General features: G+C 32.8%; 1 protein-coding gene across 4 annotated transcripts in view; it reads right to left on the reverse strand.

Moving 5' to 3' along the window:
- LOC118196381 (SEC14-like protein 2) overlaps positions 1 to 13956 on the reverse strand; it is a 208552-nt gene extending 194596 nt beyond the window's left edge. For 2 of the 4 annotated variants that reach the window (XM_085814681.1, XM_085814680.1), the window contains exon 1: positions 13883 to 13956. In XM_085814681.1, coding sequence (XP_085670807.1) covers positions 13883 to 13941 — 59 coding nt within the window. In that variant the 5' untranslated portion in view covers positions 13942 to 13956. Of the gene's footprint in view, positions 1 to 5405; positions 5601 to 13882 lie in introns of those variants that run through there. The other 2 variants (XM_085814679.1, XM_085814678.1) reach the window with 1 other exon arrangement.
- Positions 13957 to 18152: the final 4196 nt, after the last annotated feature.

An 18152-nucleotide genomic window follows, 5' to 3' on the forward strand; every position in this document is an offset into this window, starting at 1 on the left:
TTTTTCTTTTTATCTTCCTCCCTTCCCCTCAAATTGATGTGAAAATATTTTCCTGTTGCTCTACCACTGTTGCTATTTCTTATGGGAATTCTACGGTAAGGGTATATAACTATCGTATATTCCGAACTAATTGTTTGTGCTAAACAATCATGTCAATAAAATGGCTTAAATCCTAGAAATTATGTATACACTAAATGAAATTTGTCTGTTTTTTACAACGATCTTGCTGCACGGCATTATGAAAAAAAAAAACTTCGGGTTGTTAAGCCTTATTTTAAAATATATTATAGTGATTAGATGCATAGTAGAAATGCAAAAATTAAGAGGTTAATAGTAACTTCATTTTTTTTGCTATTGATATTTTACCAATAAGTTATTTTTCCCCATTTATTTTGCATGAAAATGCAGCTTTTTTGCTGTTTCCAAAATAAAAAGAATGAAAATTTTTTGAAACGTTCTTCTAAAATTGAGTTCAGTTGTGACTAAATCAGATTCTGAGGATTCAAACTTTTTGCACTGATGCTGACGACCGAAATTTAATTTCTCAAAATTACATTCATTAATAATACTTATAAATAATACCCAAATACTACAAATTCTTAATTTAATAACTTACTTTATAAGGTATTTCTCCCGCCTTCTTAGCATGCCTTCATAGTGTAATGTAGCACACTCGGCGCGTGTTCGAGAGGCCCGTGGTTCGATTCCCGGGGAAGGCGTTGCTCATTTTTCATCTCTTCTGTTTCGAAATAACTTAATGACGCTACAACGTTTTCAAAAATTGCACATTTAGACGTTTTAATTTTTCTTGTTATGTATAATAGGAAGTACTTAAATCAAAGCTGAAGGTATTTCAGGGTTCGTAGCGGTCCTTACAAGTGCTTATAAGTCCTTATATTTGAAAATAAAATATAAAGGCTCTTATAGGTGCTTACTTTTTCTTTAAAGCCCTTATTTTTTTTGTTTTTAGTGCTTATTTTTTGCTTTTAGTGCTTTTGTTTTAATCCTTTGTTTTTAATGAACGCGCATTTTTCCTCCGTATCAAAGCCGAAACTAAATAAAGAACTTTTTTTCCTTATATGCAACGTCAGATGGTGAATCATACTTCCGGAAATTGCTTTTCCCCCCTCTTCCTCTGCATTAATGTAACCTATGGTCCGCGCGAGAGTACAGACAGTCTTTCTATTGGCCAAACGGTCTTTCTATTGGCCAAAGAATTGCGAAAACGGTAGAAAATTCCGGTACATTTGGTATTCTTTTCCTCCCACTCAAATACTACACATGTTTGAATTTCTATCAAGATTTTAATAATTTGCATTCTTGTTCCGCGTGGTCAGTTCATATTCGTGTTTATTGTGATCGTTATGCTTATATTATGAGCACGTGTATGAATATTTATAATAATATAGTTGCAGTAACTGCTGAAGTATAGATAAACTTCCAAAAATGGGTGTGTTTTTACACAGATTAGTCAAAATAATTTCATTTTCTTTGCCAATACATCATACAGTATGGAGCTTGGGAGTTTCTCTGCAAAATCTCTAATATTGAAGCAGCGGACTTTTTTTTTGTCACTGTCCAATCTGGATTGAATAGGACTATAAGTTTTGCAGTCTACCCAACCCAAGCGAAGACTGATTCTATTCCGGAAATTTAATACAGTCTGTTGAAAGTTAGAATCAGAAACACCCCAGATTAGTAAGTCTCTTTCTTTTCCTTTATTTAGTTCTTTATTCTCCGAATACCGGCAGGTGTTGATTCCGATTGCGTAATATCACATATGGAAGAATTACGCCGCACGTATTGCGCAATAACGTTTGCGGTATTTTGCATTGATAATTAATTTTGATGTTCAGTCTGAGATTTGTTTATGAACACTTAAAAGAGTTTTACTGTGCTTTCTAAGCAGAATATTTCTCAGTTCCGTTGGTTTTTATATGATGCACATATCGAAATGTCAAAATCATTTATTTAGCTTAAATTTAAATCTAAAGAACGGCTACAGTCTCCCCCCACTCCTCTTTTTCCAGTTACTATCCGGAATATTCGGGAATTTCCGAGTATGCGGGTTAGTTAAGCTTTTACTGTTAAAGGATGACTGCATGAAGCAATTTCCCGTCTTCTGATTTCAGAAATGTGCCTCTTTTTTACTTAAATTACTTTGTTTGGGATATATGTTAAGGGAAAACTGTTATGGAATGAAAATTTAGAAAATGTTCAGAATTTTGATTTAAGTTAAATTATTTAAATATTAATATGAGTGGAAAAATAAATTGTATTTATTATTAGGTGCCAAACGAATACAATTAATATGGCTTATTATTATTTATTTTCTATATTTTCAACTGAAATATCATTAAATTTTGTAATATAGTTTAGTTCTGCATAGTTTTTTTCTCTCATTGTAAACTAATTCTGTAAATTGAACTGTCATTTAAAATTAAAAAAAAAAAAAAAAAGTTAATTGTTTTCCATTATTGAGGTAATGCTCATTCTCGTAATAAATATTGCATTGCTCATATTTTAAATTACAAGTCTAATTTTTCTTTTAAGGTTATGCAGTTGTGTATAATGTAATTAGACAGGTGCTTATTTTTTCCTTAAAATGTGCTTGAAAAGTGCTTATAGGTGCTTATTTTTTTAATTAAAATGTGGCTATGAACCCTGTATTTGCATGATGCGTAACAGTTGTAAATACGTAAATAGTCCCTCTGTCTCTATTAATACTAAAAAATAGCCATTTCTATGCTTGCCCAATTATACTCAAAATAGATAAAATATTTAACTGTTACTTACCTTTTTCGCTTTTACAACTTTCTCCCCATTAAATAAAATTACTTCTCATTTTTAATTCTTAAAAATTAAAATTAAGTGCTACTTTTATTAAATTCAGTATTACTCTCATTAAAATATTCAGTTTTTCTTTTTCTACACTACAAATTTATCTAATTACTTTCAAATAAAAAATTAAAGAATTATATACAATATAATTTAATTATAATTTTAATTCATTTTATTTTTTCACAATTAAAAAATTTGATTTCTCTATTTAAATTTAATAAATTCGATCACTGTGATTACACTTTCCGCTTTTTCCATTCTTACAGGCAACATTTTTACAATTCAATTCAGTAATAGAATGTTTGGTTTTTATCTGACAGTCCATACAACTCAACTCGTTCTTTTTTTTGTGCTTTTGAATTATTTCATGAATTTTGTTTTCATGATCATTCAAATAAATTCAGAAAAGTAGCTGGTTGAAAATTTTTCGGCCGCTCCTTGAAAAAGAGCAAAGAATTTTCAACTATTTATTATAGTATTATTATTTTTATTTTATTTTATTGAGTTTATTGTTTTATGTTTCAATTTTGACTTTTGTTCTTCCTCTTAGCACGTTAGCCACCATTTTTTGATTTAATTATTATCTCTTGATTACATATATAGTGTTATTTTCTAATTTTATTTCTCAAAAGACAAACTTTCTGTAAATTAAATGAATAAAAAATGAATGCAAAAAATAAATGTAAAAATGAATTAAAAGAATCTAAACGTTGCGTGGATTTATTATTATTATTATCTTAGAAAGAGAAGTGGATAAATAAACCGGGTAAAGATGTGAGGGATGCAATGAGGAGAATATGGTATAACAACTGGAGCGTCAGCGTCATCATCTACTGCAGTACGAACGATCCAGAATCTTCACGGATTAATATCACGTAAATCTGTTCAGAGCATTAAGTGTATGCGGAACTATGGATTATCATGGACACATACGACATACGAACGTCTAAAGTTGTTCTGAAGGATGTCCCAACAGATTCTGTGTAATCACGCAGCCACGTCAGACACATTTTGCGACAGCTGGAGCTGATAGCCGAAAAATTGCCATTGTTCCAATGGGGAAGATGTCGGGCGATCGTACCAACCATGGAAAAGCGCCACTTTGCGCAAGAACTTCACAATCACGTGTACTGCATGCGGATGTGTGTTATGTTCAAAATTATGACCATGTAGATCCGACAGCAAGGGTATTACAGTAAGCCTCAGGATATCGTCGACATGACGTCGACCAAATAGGGTGGTCTCAGTGTGACTAAACATGACGGGTATCATACGCAATAGCATCCCTTCCCCTCTGTAACACCAGGGATGATAGAAGTAAGCCGCATCGCAAAGACATTAGGTTAGCAGCATTTTTATTGCCGAAAACAGTACATCTTCAATCCGTTACAGTTTCCCGAGCGCGGAAGCAACAGCACAGTACACGGTTTGGGTGATGACATTCATTAATAATAGACGTCATAAGGGGCATTGAAAATGCAGTCTACCCTTCTTCATTCATCATCCAATACTGAATGATAGAAAGTGTTGCGGTGCGGTGTGGCAATGTTCATGATGACTTCGTCCGTGCGTCAATTTGACCCCAACGTTCTGTCACGGCCCTCCGTCCATTGATGGATGGCGCACTGTCCGCTGATGGATAAAGTCACTGTTGACAGCATTGTCTCACTATTTCACCGTTTCTGGCGATGCGGCGACATGACCCCCTGTGTTTTCCGAAAGGCGATGAAGAGTCTTTTCAAGAACTGTCTCAGTTATATGCGACTTCATCGTTCAGGTTACTGAGGCACACTTCTTGAGAACGCCAACAGTTCTACCATGAAATCGGTACAAATTTACAGGGCAGACGAGTACTTGGTCATTTCTACCTGTCGGATTTCTCCTTCCTATGCGCAGTACACACACTATGCATGTTTAATGATGTGCATAGCTGGGCTTAGGGTATTTGCATGTCATGTATCCTTGCGTTCCATTGCATTTTCGTGGTGCGTAGATATTTTGCTACATAGTCTAATAAAGAACAAAACTCACTGCATATGAATATATTAAAACTATTCTTTCTAATGAAATCTTCTGCCTTCTGACTATGAAATAAGTGGAGTAGCCTTTCTTTCAAGGTCTTAACAATAACGAATTAAATAAATTGATTAACAATTTTTCATTGTTAGCACTTGCATGGTAGTTTAAAAAAAATTTTTAATCTGAAAATTATATTAGAAATTCTAAAGAAGCTTCAGTTGAAAGAAGTATTTTGCGATCAGTTCAATGATGCAAAAGTCGAAACTCTGCAATAATTAATTTGATCATTAATTATGGATACGTAAGTAAAATTAACATTAAATAAATCTTTATCAAATTTTTAAAAAAATCAGTATGAAATATTGAATTGATGTCGCAAATATATATGTGTACAAAATGTCAAGGAAATGGACTAAGCAGAAGGAAGTCGAAGTTGATTTGAATATTTGACCTAAACAAGCCAATAAAAGAAGCCAACCTAATTAAAAATCGGTAAAAATATTATATAAAAAATGAAAATAATTTTACAATGCAAATATATTTACCTTGGAAAAATGGCAATATTTGTAACAGGCACTCTTTCGGTTGGACTTTTAGGAGGAGATATTATCTCAGATCCTGCTCTGACTGTTTGGAATTTCCATTTAAATTCATATTTCATATCGTCTTGTTTATTCAAAATTCTAAACATTTCTGCTGTGGGATTTTTGAACATACTAGAAATTGTCACCGACTATATCGTTTTGCTTCTTGTCTAAAATAGAGTAAGTCAGTATAGTAAAATCTTACAGCAATCTGGTTTTAAAATCTTAGCTCTTGAGAAAGCGAACAATAGCTATCGTTTAGACCTTTGATTCCCGTTCCGGAGTTCCGGATTGCAAATCGTGATTATTCTTTAAAAGAAAAAATCGTCTGGCGTTTGATATCTGCGGATTTCTACACCGAAAGTTTATATATCGAGCTTTTAAAGTAAGGAATCCAAAGCTCAATGTCATTTGTGAAAAGACATCTTTTATCTCCTCAGTTTATAGTCAACATTTTGGGGAGGCAAAGATGAAGAAAGAAATATGATGGAGATTTACTCAGTTATCATCTAATTATGCAATATTTCTCCTACGGTCAAGAAACAACCATCTTGATCTTAAGAGGGAAGAAAAAGGTATTTAGGGGTTGTTTGTTACGTTAATTCTAGTTTCTTGAATGTACTCGTACAAGGATAACAAATGGTGTTTGCAAGAGGCGCACCCAGTACAGAGCTTGCAGTGACATCATGCCTTCTCTCCGTCATCCTAATCTGGGAGAAGAATTCCTAGGGATAGAATCCACTATTATTTTGCTCAAATTTCACAACCGCATTGTTTCGTGTGAACTAACACAATGTTTTTTAATTTTTTTATTCTTGAAATGAGGATAACATTCATGCGTCAGACAACTCTACATACACATTACGTGTATTTTATCATACACGAATATATTCACTCCACTTTCTTTCAAATTTTACCACTCTTCCTTTCAACGCCTCTACTAGTTCTCACTTATATTCCAGGGACCGGTGTTGAGAAAAGCTATGGTAAGATCTCTTTTTTGGAATTCTTATATAGTCCTATTTAATTTTTATTACCCAGAATTAAAATATTCAGACATACCCGCGAGCCAGTACATTTCTTTAATTTATTTTTCACTCTGCAATCCAGAGAACTTGCAATTCCAAGAAAATGTTACCAGATTTACCCGAAATTTGGCGCGCCGTTTAGTTTCTGTAAGAGAGCTGCAATAAGCAAATTTCAGTCGGTAAGAATAAGTCTTCATTTGTTGCACTGACAAAATATAAGCATTATTCAACGTAAAGCGAGACAACATTATGAAGAACTTATGGATTCTTGAAGAGAAAGAAAGAGTCGTAGAGTAAAAAAAAGGCGGTTTCTCGTACCGCAGCACACACTGAAACACAATAGCGCATGTTGAAGGAAAGCTAGTGCAAAAAGGCGTGTACAATAGACGAAAGACATTTTGACGCATCGATGTAAGGCGACTGGTGCATATACAGGCATCACAAAACTAGAAAATAAACACATGGTACACATGATGGTGACCGCTTAGCAGCTTCTACAGATTAGCGTAACAATGGTCCACAGTGACTCATGAGGCGATGTCTGGTCACTCTTTTCGTCGACAATTTCTGTATAGAAATATCGTCGGTAATTTCTTAGTTTGTATCTTAGCGTCCGGTTTTGAAACTTCCTCTGACTTTCTACCACCAATGCAAGAACGAAGACATTAGGACCGTATATGGAAACAAATTTTCTTCTCCGATGAGCTCAAGTATAATTTGTCAACCAAAGACTATCGGAATTTTGTCCACCGACATCGTAAGGAAAGCCATCTAAAAGGTTGATTACAGAGCAGTACAGTAGCCTTACTAATATCATCATGATGTTATTATTATCCTGTTTCACTGCCGCTCTCGTTCTTCTACTAATCGCAGGTACTATGAATACTCATTTGGGGTTCGCATGGAGCGGACCCGGGTTCCTTGGACCCGAGTTCGAATTCGGATTCATGGATGTTTGTTTGTAAGCTCATATTGTTTTTGCACCATGGAGGCACTCAAAATATTGTGGAACCGAAAGTCCTGTCTAGAGGTTAGTAATAGAGGATGAGAGTTTGTCTTGTTAAAAGACGTCATATGTGACCATTCGCTGTACGACCAGTGTGTATGTTAGATGAGACTATATATCCTCTACTTATCTCAGCTTTTGCTCCGCCTGGCGCATTAGTTTTGGACATTCCTGCTTTTATTACTCGTGTCCCTCATGAGTACATATAAATTGCTTTTTTGTATTATTCTGTACCCTTACCAAATTTCATTAAATTCTGTCTAGCACTTCTTGAGAAATTCGAAAAAAGAAAAAAATGAACAAATAAAGAGTTTATTTTCTTAATTTTTTACACAAGTGTACTGAACCTAGGAGGTTATAAAATTTTATTCAAAAGCCCCGTTCTTAGAAAACACTCATTTCAGCAACACGCTGACATGTCACACTGATAAATGTAAGGCGAAAACTGATAAATGTAAGGTGACCTTGTAACTATTTAATTGTTCTTATTTCGGAAGCAAATGCAATGTGTAACTTTTGTTTTGATAAACATTTGCTTATTGCTCTGAATTTTTTCTGAATAGGGACTGCATAAAATGATAGGTTATTTTACGTACCATATTTCCTCACGAGTTTTCTCCCTAACGTTTTAGCGTTAGGTTCGGAGAATTTTAAAAATATTCCCAGAAATTTCTTCTTCTACTACTATACATAGTTTTTCCTTTGAAAGCTATTTTATGGTAAATTTTATTTTCTTGATTGTTTTTATTTTTATTCAATGTATTCAGTCTGTATTTGAATTTTTATATTTCCATTTCAACCATTTTTATTCCTCTTGCATTTATTATTTGAAATTTATTTTGTGCATATTCTTCGTCAAGTTATCTAGACGTGGCGGGTGTTATCACATTTAAGAAACTTTTAACACACGTGATTTCAACTTACTTCTATTATTACATTTCAACTGATTGCAGTCTTATCTGCTGCTGATGTGTTCAATTTTTCGAAATTCGAGTGTTTTGTTCGTCACTTCTCCTTCGTTCTTTTTATGTTTCTCTTTGGGACTGAGGTTGAGGCTCATTCTTGTGAAGTGCCCCTCAAGCTTTACAAGGTAAATGAGTCGGGTACGGCTCTGTTATTGTCAGATATGAGCTCAATATGTGTCAGATATTCTATTGTTAGCGTTACTACGTATTGTTATTGGAATGAAGGTTTCCTTTTAAAGATATAATATTGTGATAGTTACCAGTCGTTTATCCATGACTAGTACTTTCATTTGCTATGTTCTTACTGTAACCGCATGCTTTGGAAATTAAATGACTCGGAACATTTTTCCCTGTCGATTTTCGGACGATATAATTGTTAAATTAGGACGATAAAATTAGTTCAAATTAGTTTATTTTCGGATAATAAAATTAGTACGCGAAAAAATATGCTAATTATTCAGAAAAACTTTCTACCTCCGGCAATGAAACTGTTTCCTTAAAATTCCTTACCTTATTTTGAACGGCTCTGTTTTGGGTGTTTTTATAAGGTCTATAATCCGATTCTAAGCAATAGATACAAGTTATACTGCATATATACAGAAGTTAGCATTTAAGATGTATACATATGATATACTGCATGTGCACAAGTTATGCCGTATGTAAACATGTATAAGTGTCTATAACTCACATTTGAAAAGTATACGCAAGCTATACTACTGGAAATACAGAACCTTCTGTTCTAGATTGATGACCCCTAACTATTTTTCCTGTATATCCACCATGCCTATAAATCGCATATGATTTTGTGAGCTTGATGCAAGTATTATTCTCTAATTCTAAAGTAAACTTTCATTGGTGACTATTTCGCACTTATTGTGTTTGAATGTAGAAGATGAGTTTGAATGTGTAGTACCTGTAGGGTTTCATTTATTTTTACAAATAATCATTTAAATTTGTGAACCTTTTCTGTTTTTCTTATTCCCCTTGCGTTTCCTTGCATGCCGTAGTAACATAGCCTGTTATGCTTGTTTTCAATTCATGGAGAGTCCGTATGCTTCTTAGATCGACACAATGCTTCAGGAATCTTGGTAATCACAAGTTACACGGATTTAAGTCCGAAAAACAAGGAGGCCAGGCATCCAGAAAACTCTCAAAATTATCGATACCTCCAAAGTGAGCACAGTGTACTTTATATTTTATTAAGAGCATAAATTTTTAATAAATATGATTGCATTAATAGGGGAAAATAAAAAATTCGATTTAATTTTTTTAGAAAAGTCAGATAGGTTTTTTTAAAATTTGAAAATGCTAAAACATGAATATTTGGGTCATATTTGATGTTTCTTCGATATTTCAGTCTGCATCAAGCAATTCCGTTTGAATTCTCTTTGAAATCTGAGATAAATACGTATAGAAATTTTAAAGTTCTGTGAAATTTGTGAAAAATTCAACAAAGCACAAGCTTTCCCAAATGCTAAATTAGGGAGTACTTTTTAACTTGATTGAATTGCTACTTTTAGTAAATGTAAACATCCTTAAAAGTCTCAAAGCTCTCGATTAATTTACTAGATTTTTAAAAGGTAAATATTTCTAAAAAAAACACTAGCATCCTTTTGCAATTTACGTACTAAATTTATAACAGGCACATAAAAAACTATCTAAATTAATTATTTTGCAGATTTCGCATAATATTTGTTTTATTTCAATTACTTTGAGCGCAGCTATTTTTTTAAATAATTTATTAGAGCAAATAATAATGATGGTAGAATATTCGTCCATACATTAAAGATAAAAAGGTAATACCATAAGATATTACTATAAAATCAGACGCCATATAAAAGGGTCTACTTGTTAGAAGAAATACGGTTGCCATTCGTTCTCTTGCCTGTTCAAATTTTATTATTCTAACCTTAAAATTTCCATGCAGCTGAACTTTTTAAATATGTAAAAATATCCTTATATTTATTTTAATGTTGCTTTATGATAAAATTAAATAATAACACAGACAAATATCAGATGGAATTTCCTACTTAAAATTAAAAAGGGGATTCACCAAAACGGGAGAATTGAAAATTTGCGTGCAAAGTTGATGAAAATTGCTCAATTTACTCAATTGTTCAATTGCTCAGCGGTTTTTCTCGTCATGAAAACTCCGTGAAAAAGATGTTAACTTTTGAATTTTTCAGTATCTTCTATGTATACGCACGCACTTATATTGTATAATTAAAAATACACAATGCTTTCTTGTGAATTATTATTCAAGTAATGTTAACAATAGCAACAACAAATGACGGTATTGTTTATAACTGTTTACATGTAATTACTATTTGTTAATAGTAGCGCTACAGAATAGTATCGTTATTAATTTTCTGCAGTATGCTCTAAGTCGATATAGTACATACTGCCAGGTTTTATGGCCATGTAAATAACAGTGCATATCATAATATAAATATAGTAGCATCTAAATAATAGTATATAAGTGTAGCTACAGTTTTCTTTTGCTAATGTATGCATAAGGAACGTGGCAGCTCAGTAAGCAATATCCCAATAGTATCATTTCAGTTTCTTTTTCCCTCCCTCGACGCTTTATAACAAAGCCCTCAAATTTTTAACATGCGTAGTGTACTAAACAAAGCGGTTGCGACTGTCTTTATAACCAATGGTGACTAGTTGATGACTCTAAGCCCTTTTGATAGACGCTGCCGGCCTTAGACCGAAACCATCTTGTCAACATGTAGTATCTTCTGCAAATAAAATATATCGTGGAAAAATTTTCAAAATTCTCATATTTACCTGCTTAAAAAGTAATGATTTATCAAAATATGCTCATTCATCAAAGAACTATGAGTGACACATGAAAACAAATAATAAGAGTCATACATTTCAAATTGGAAGAGAAATATGTATGTAAAATAGTAAAAATTTTAATTCAAATGTAAAATTTAAATTTAGGCAAAACAGCAATTTTATTCGAAGTCTAAGCTAAAATGAGGTAGTTGTAGTTGTAGCTCAAAAGTATCAGACGATAAGTTTAAAAAACGGGATCCGTTTATTATTATTCAGGAGAAATAGCAATTACAAAAATCTGATCTCCGGAGTAAATAAGAAAGAATTACTAACAACTTTTTGTATGAATTTTACTGCATCGTTACATTAAAGAAAAGACCCCGATTTTCCTTTGCGAGTCGTTTTATAGCCTCTGGAAAGGCGGAGCTTCCAAGAAATGACGTCAGCCTCGTCAGCCATTAAAGTTCGCTTTAAATATCTCCAGAACATTCTATAACTGTACGTGTAGAAAAAGCGGGCAAAACAACTTGACTACGGGGCTGTGGATTTAATTCCACGTACTTTCAAATAAGAGACCGTCGCCATTAAAAAAGAAAAGAACACACAGTTAGAATTTTAAGTGTATTTTTGACTATGGAATTTTATTATTACATATACGAATGTTTGTGTGTGTATGAAAAGTAGATAAATGTTTTTTATTCTTTAAAAATTTTATAAAATGTATTCTAAAAAAGTAGTATTTTTTCATAATAGGGTAACAAGCGTCTGACAGTTTTCTCTAAATAGACATAGGGCCAATGTGAGACTTTCACAGACAAAGCACTTTTCATCATTAGTTCGTTTTGATTGTGATAAAACGCTTTTACTCATATAAGGTATTTTCTTTCTCCTTTCCGCGTACCTTCGCGATGTAACTGGAAGCACGCTCAGCGCGTATTCGTGAAATCCAGGGTTGGAGTCCCGGCGAAGGCATTGCACATTTTGCACGTCTCCTGCTTCAAAAAACTTAATAGCTCTACAAGTGGCTTCCGAACTAAAAGATAGTGGACGATAATTCGTCACCACCAGGATTTATCGAATGGGTCCAATCCCCAGTCGCCCTTTAAAAGGAGCAGTATATAAGGTATTTTATCCCTTCTTTCTGTATGTCTTCGTGGTGTAATTGGAAGCATAGTCGACGCGTATTCGAGAGGTCCAGGGTTCGAGTCCCTGCAAGGGCATTGCATATTTCTCACATCTCCTATTTCAATAAAACCTTATGATTCTACAAACAAATGAAATATATATCTAAGATTGATTATTTCAAGAAACGAAGAACGAAATAGAATGATGCACTCTAAAATTTTTTTCATTGGTAGTAGCTACTTTGTGAACAAGAAGCCTTTAGTAAGAGATAAGAACAACATATTTTGTTTTTGTTTTAAACATGCTTATATCATTAAATATATAGGCTCATATATCTTTCTGTAAAAGTTATTTTGTTAATTGGAAGGATAGGAAATAATTTACTTGTACTTATTCTTCATGCTTAATGGCAGCCTCGGGCTTTGTTCAGTCAGCGGCTGAGAATTAATAGCTGGTTTATCGATTTCTCTATGACAAAGTTGAGAATAATGTTCACAATTATTCAGATCTGTTATCAGAATAAGCATTATTTAGAGATCAAAAGAAATACATTACTCTAAACATAAAAAAAGAGAAGGTTATCTTTCAGTACCTTCAGGGGTGTTTGAAATAATTTATAAATAATATTTCCGAGTACTAATAGCAAATAATATTCAGCTATAATAAGGAATTTTTAAAACTTCCATTCTAAATAGAAAACAACATTACATCTTTTAATAAGAAAATGCAATATCATATCTGTGAAATGAATGAAAAGGAAATTCTTAGTCTGAAAATTAGCCAATGTAATTCACTCATTTCCCATCTTTTTGATGAATTTTATAAAAGAAATGTTTTTAAATTATTAAATACGAATTGAAGGGCTAGACTTTGGACATAAGCTATAAACTGCGTAATAATAAAATTCCTCTCTTTCCCTTTGCTTATGTGTTAGATATGTACGGTATGAATTTACAGCAATTTGTTTTTCTTTTTTTCCCCAATAAGTGGTGGGCAAAGTTTTGGGGTTTAGAGATACATTTACATTTTACTGAGAGCTTTGGGCGATATGTAAACAAATGCAAAATAAAACAGCAAGTCGTGGTGTCTTCCAAAAACAGATAAATAAATTCCAGTAACTTCTTTCGTGTTGTTAACGTAAACATTCTAAGAATGAATTCGGCTTCCTTTAAGAATGTGGGTTTATTATTTTTCATTTGTTTGACACCCCCACACACCCAGCCACATCCATACACCTGTACAAAACACACAAATGTAATAAAAAAACTAATATTTTTACTTATTTTGATATATATTTGATAATGCCTGTAAAACTTTATATAAAATACAGATTTCGATAAATATTCTATTGTCATATAAGGAGAATTATCTTTAATATGGAAGCCATCCTTAATTATATAACAAGTAATGCACTCAAATAACTGTTAGAGAAAATGGAAGACTTGCCTTTATATTAAAATAATTATTAAGTAAATGGAAGGCCTACCTTTACATTCAAATAATTATTAAAGTAAATGGAAGGCCTACCTTTTCCATTTTCTGCCTTCGAGGGGCTTTCTTTTAGTAAGCTTTCTTATTCGATCCATAGCAAAATATTCGAATGGAATTACTTCGAAACGTATTTATACATACGTCGCAGTTTAATGCATTATTTCATAATTTGCTTATATTATTTCATAACATGCCTAATTTAAATACAATGCAGTGAGTCACACCATGATTAGTTATTTATCGATCCTGCTTTTCCTCTTTTACATCAGAGAACAGTTATTGACCACGTTTGGAACTGCACCAACAGTCGCCTTTTTTTCCTATTCGTATACGAATAAATTTCATATTTTGGTCTTCGGTTGACCATGAAATTGTTGTCATTATATCAGGATTATCATTCACAGTGAGATCAATGAGCAATCACAGAGGTCACCTTAGCAGTATAACTTACAGTTGTATCCCAAGATCAAATGTCTTTTAGCATCATTGTCAGATGATGAAAAATGTGACGTTTGGTTCTCTTGGATATGTAATGTAAAACTGGAGTGCTTTGTTAATGTTTTGACACGTTGAAAATAGTAGGAAAAACTGACTTGCGATTAGAGACCTTGTATGGAACTCAATTCCATTCGCGTGCCTATTGTCTGAAAGTGTTACATTAAGAAAGGTTTTGTTTGAGATAAAGGAAATTTTAATAGAATTTTTTAATTTGTCTTAATAGGATGCTTTTAATTGTGTCAGAGGTTTCTTTCGTTAGTTTATTTATTATCATTTTGTCTTTATTTTTAAAGAAAATGATGATAAAAAATTGTCGAGAATGATTAATTTAAAATATGCTAAAATTCGCACTTGCAAGAATTCGCTTTTAGAAATAGTTATCACTTTCATCGGCATCTGGCAACGATCCGCATTTCATTTCTTTTTTAATCATTTGCAAATAAATTAGTTTTCAAGTTTAATATTTAGCAAAGAATTTTTGGTTTGCCGATTTTCGAAAATGGCAAATTAACTGACGGCAAAATATCCGTGAGGTTTATGTAATTTATTTAACAAGTTATTTTATTTTTGGAATTTTTAATGTCACTTCTCTCTTTCTGTTTTTTCCCGCCAAAATGAAAATTATTTCCCGTGTATATAAGTGAGGGTTTGAGATTGTTAGACAGAACGTGTTCCACCTCTTGAAGGTCATGTTACTAGGTTGCTATTGTATAATAAGAGTTCCTTTCATCGGCTTTGTATTATACTTCCCGATAGTTAAACTTACGTCGGTAATGTCCGAGCCAACTTCACCACAAATTATTCTGTGTAGCTTTACACTAAAATATAAAGTTAGCTTTACATTTGAATTTCTACTTTGAGCTCTCGCCACTTGGCAGTTTGGCATAATTTGAGTCTCAAAATCAAAATATATAAAAAAATTGGAATGTCATTTCAGAAAATGTCCTATTTTGTGTAAAGATACCTACGTTAGAACAATGCTATAAATAAATATAATGCATATCGTAACTCGCGCTTTCGAAACATGAAAAACCCAATTTGAATTTCTTCAATCGATCCAGTAGAACAGGAAATATAGAACTATTCATCCCCACTTTTTTTGGCGCATTGTGCATTACATTTTGAGTTACATGTACGATTTGCATACATCTATGCGTTACATGTACGATTTGCACATATGTACAGTGGTGTCCAAAATTGTGGACACTTTTGGAAATTTTTATGTTTTTGAACTTTGTATGCTTATAGAAAATGTTACGTTTCGCAAAATGAAAACTTGTATATATCATTTTAAAGAGAATTTATTACTGAATTCAATACAAAACACAAAATTCAATTATTTGCAATACAAAAAAAGTTATATGTACTTTAATATAAATAAAAAACACAGTTACGAAGTGGTTTGTAATGTCTAGCTTTCCTGGCCAATCACTGTTCTTGTTCTGAGAACCAATCAAATGTTGGTAACTGCCAGTAGAAGCTGACATCATGTTTACATTTGAAACAATTCATTATTTTGCTTTGTTCTGTAGAAGGAGGACCTGTTTCTTATACACTGCAATTAAAAGTAGGAATTTTTGTAAAAATTTTTATTATTTAGTCAAGAAGCAATGTCATCAAATAAAAGAGTAATATTGGACACCTAAAAAGAGATGTAATATTATTTTGTTACGAGAAAGTGGTCTTTCCTATGCTGAAATTGCAAGACAGGTGGGTGGTTCAGTGACTACATCTGGAGTCCGAAAGTTTTGTTTACGATATCAGGAGACAAATTCAATAAAAAACAAAGAAGGAAAAGGCCGAAAAAGATGCACCACATCTATTGATGACAGAAGAATAAAAAGACTATGTCTCCAAGATAGAAAAATGTCATCAGTGGCCATTAGAAGTGATCTGAATGATGCTGGTGTTTGTGTCAGTTCAAGAACAATCAGAAGAAGATTAACAGATGTTGGACTGAGAGGTAGAATTCCATGAAAAAAGCCTTATCTTAATTTTCAGCAACGAAAAAAAAAGACTACAGTGGGCAAAAGAACACATTAATTGGACAGATGATCAGTGGTCACAAGTTATATGGAGTGATGAAACTAAGATATCGTTATTCGGTAGTGATGGGCGAAAATATGTAAGACGTAGAATAGGAGAAGAGTTACATCCTGACTGCATTCAAGCAACTGTGAAGAGCCCAGTTAGTGTTATGATTTGGTCATGCATGTCAGCAGATGGTATGGGTCGCCTTCATATCATCGATGGGACACTGAATGCCAGGAAATACATTGACACTATTCTAGAACCAAAACTTCTACCTTCCATCAGAGATCTCTTTCCCAACAATGCTTCGTTTATTTTCCAGCAGGATTCTGCTCCTTGCCACACGGCCAAAATATCGAAAGAGTGGTTTCGTACAAAGAGCAAAATTGTTGTCAGGGCCAGGAAACAGTCCTGACCTCAATCCTCTCGAAAATTTGTGGCACCGTTTGAAAACTCTTGTCCGAATAAGGCGCCCATCAAATAAAAAGGAACTAATTGAGGCTATAATTGTTTCCTGGCATCATGTAATAACGAAAGAAAAGCTTAAAACTCTTGTCAGCTCAATGAAACGTCGATGTGAAGCTGTAATCAGAAATAAAGGGTACCCTACTAAGTACTGATATTCACTGCAATTATCACTATCTGATGTATATCGATAACTATTATCGTTTAACTTTTTTTTTGCATTGCAAATAATTGAATTTTGTGTTTTGTATTGAATTCAGTAATAAATTCTCTTTAAAATGATATATACAAGTTTTCATTTTGTGAAACGTAACGTTTTCTATAAGCATACAAAGTTCAAAAACATAAAAATTTCTAAAAGTGTCCACAATTTTGGCCACCACTGTATATAGTGTTAAATAACTAACAATATATCAATGTAAAATGAAATCGTAACTCGTACTTCGTAATTTTATAATGAATAAAAAACAGCAAATTTATCAAAAAAAAAAAAAAAAAAAAAAAAAAAAGAGAGAGAGAGAGAGAAAACGGCGATCTAACTGTCAAAACTATAATTAGACTAATGATCTGATCCCAAATCAATGTTGTGCCTTTCTAAAAATGGTGTAACTAGAGTGAGTAATAACTATATGCATTAAATGTCCATTGTACTCGTGGGTATTAAATGCAACTACAAATTCGTATCGTTCTATCTAAATTCGTATTCTGGAACAGCTTTTCACTATAATGAATTCAAAATTCTTCCTCCAACAAAAGTGTTTGAATGTTTCGCAATGCGAATTGATATTCGATAAATGAAAATTTTTCTATTCTTCAAAAGCTTAGTTTTAAACGATTTAGACAAATTATCAAATCTCCATACAAGTACCATAATAAGTTCTGGTTTATAATGCAGATGAGCAGAGTGCGTGTGTTGCAGCATGCATGTTATTCGGTTTTTCTTATCCTTTTCTTTGCAATTTTAAAGGTATCTTACTTACAATCAGGTGATTTTATTTCCATGAGTCAAACTTTCGTTTCATTTCTTCGAGAAAAATCATCCAGTGTGAAACAATGTTCAGTTATTGCACAAATATGCGTCCTCGAGATCAAAACTAAAGCGCTTTTAATCTCAATAAAATGTTGCTAGTCTGTTTCTCATTTATCACTGTGAAACTTCAGGAATTTAAACATCAACACCTACTACTTGTCAAATGTAGAGAACTTGTCTCCATCCCGACAAAAAAATGGCGAAAATAAATCTAGTGTTTGTATGAGTACACAAAGTCTTGTTGCATAAGGAGTACTTGTTTTAATCCTTTGTTGCATACAA

The sequence above is a fragment of the Stegodyphus dumicola genome, chromosome 4 (genome assembly GCF_044657685.1).
Source record: "Stegodyphus dumicola isolate Sdum_Otavi_A_Nest chromosome 4, ASM4465768v1".
Lineage (NCBI taxonomy): Eukaryota > Metazoa > Arthropoda > Arachnida > Araneae > Eresidae > Stegodyphus > Stegodyphus dumicola.